The 2,286-nt window shown below is 32.1% G+C and overlaps 1 protein-coding gene across 4 annotated transcripts in view; it reads right to left on the bottom strand.

Annotated features, from left to right (window-relative positions):
• Positions 1–2,286, bottom strand: part of ESRRG (estrogen related receptor gamma) — a 205,054-nt gene that overhangs the window by 198,067 nt on the left and 4,701 nt on the right. For 3 of the 4 annotated variants that reach the window (XM_018555713.1, XM_018555636.1, XM_018555788.1), the window contains exon 2: positions 1,453–1,530. The exons of the other annotated variant lie outside the window; for it this stretch is intronic. In XM_018555713.1, the coding sequence (XP_018411215.1) occupies positions 1,453–1,530 (78 nt within the window). The remainder of the gene's footprint in view (positions 1–1,452; positions 1,531–2,286) is intronic. 4 annotated transcript variants of the gene reach the window in all.

Raw genomic sequence — 2,286 nt, 5'->3', positions numbered from 1 at the left:
CCCCCTTTTTTACTATGTTGATTGAATCTCCTTGACTCAACCATCTCAGGTTTTACCCTGATGCCAGTGCTGCTCCCTAAGACACTATGCCCATAGTTGGCAACCTCTGACCCATCAAGAAAGTAGATGTGATCCAAACTGATTCACAGTACTCGAATGAAAGCTATAATATGATAACTCGTTTGCATACAGGTTACTAAAAGCATTCTAGTTTCGTCCAAAATAAACTAACACAGATTGGAAAAATTACTGGAAAAGTCTTTATTTTTATTTTAAATTCAAATGATTCGCTGTCTTTTTTTTAAAAAAAAAAAAACCACACAAAGGCATTAGTTATACTAAATGAGTGAACTCTTTAAATTGCCTCTGAAACACATAGCTCGGAGAAAAAACAAACTTCCCACCTGCCTGACCCTACTATTACAGTATACAAGGCTTATTTGATTTGGGGGAAAAAAATCTCTATTTAATAAAAGCCCAACATACTAACTCAATGTGTTACATGGACTGGGCATTCTTCCCATGTAATATACACCTTTCTTTGATAACTGTATTTACTCAAAAGTAAACTGGGAAAAGAGCAGCAATAAATTAAAATAAAAGAAAACAGGATTACCAATAATGATCAAATAGCAAAGCTCAGATAGATATCACAAAAGTTGAATAATGCAAGCAGACACTAACATATGCATACATGCAAAATAATAATAATAATAATCTAAGTGTATGTTCCTTGTACATTTTCAAAAGCGTTCTATGCAAATGTACTTTGTCTATATAACATTAGGGAATATAAATGTAAATAATGTTCGGATTAATAAAAAAAATAAAAAAAAATGCTATAACCGTGTTTTCTACTACAGTACGTAACTACTGTGTAATGGGCAGTGTGCTGTACCAAACACAGCATAATGCCCCGGTTATCTTAGGTTATAGACTATGCCAGTACATTATGGCAGAGATACAAGCATTGTTGTCAGCAAGGCACTGACCATACATAATAGCAGTAGCTAAATACCTTAAGGTTTATATAAATATATATAAAAATATTTGGCATTCACTGAGAACATAAATGTGTCATGGAATCTACATGTCTTTAAATGATACAAAAATGTGACTGTTTACAAAAATTAAGGTTTTGTAAAAATATAAATAAATAATGCTATCTCTAAGTGGCTAGAAATACATGTTTTATTTATATAATTTTATTGAATGAAACATGATACATGAAGTCAAAATATACTGAGGCATATAAGTAAAACAATGAGTATGCAATGAAATATAGTGTTACCTTGCCAAAGAATAGCAGTATTGTTAATAATAGTGGTGGTGGTTATTGAAATAATAATTATATTAACAATGGAAAAATTTAAAACACAAAAAAAAACTAAACACATGAAATTAGAAAAGGCATTACATACAGAAAAAAAGGGAAAAAATATACATTCCTACCATGAAGGTAAGGTTTTATTTTCTGAAAAAGTGTTCGTCCTCACATTAACAGCATGTCTGTGTACATATACCATTTCCCTAAGATAAAGATAAAAGAATTTATCAGTTGTCTGGGGGAAATGCCTTTAAAAAAAAAAAAAAAAATTAAAACAAAGCAAAACATTTCCACCATTGATTAGTGAGAAAATAAACAGTATATAGCATATAAATCATATGCACTATCCATTAAGCATGCATATAAATAAATAGGTAATCCTAATATTAAGGTGTATAAATCTATATAGATGTAAAATAGTATATTTTATCATCAAATAATGCAATATAAAATTATATATTACAGGGTGTTAATGAGAAAAAAAAGTCTATATTTGTGACCCTGTACGTAAACACACATACATTCATGTACACAATTACAACGTAGTTACTGCACTCTAGCCCCACATAGTCCTACAAACACAGATGTGACATCAAGGTGTAAGAGGTCTTTTTGGGAAACATAATACAAAACACACACACACATATACAGCGGAGATGTATATATGTTCAGAGGGGGACAGAGCTATAAGGTAAAAATCTGTGGGTATCGTGCACACACACACACAGAACAAGTTGGAAAGCCCAAGCAGAGGAAAGCAAAGAAGATGTAATGACTAGTTCTATGTGTCAGGCTGCTGGGACTAAGGGTGTCACTCCTACACTATCAAACACACACATAAAGCAGGACTGGAGGCAGAGAGGCTAAATATTTTACTGTCAGAGCATGTCTAGGATAGGAATTCATTTCTCTCCTATGTACTTCAGGACAATGACAATTTAATACAGGGCTATAGGATG

Source organism: Nanorana parkeri, unplaced genomic scaffold (genome assembly GCF_000935625.1).
Source record: "Nanorana parkeri isolate BGI_ZX_2015 unplaced genomic scaffold, ASM93562v1 scaffold1, whole genome shotgun sequence".
In the NCBI taxonomy this organism is placed as follows: domain Eukaryota; kingdom Metazoa; phylum Chordata; class Amphibia; order Anura; family Dicroglossidae; genus Nanorana; species Nanorana parkeri.
The sequence above is the reverse complement of the archived record's forward strand: the minus strand, read 5'-3'. Positions and strand labels throughout refer to the sequence as shown.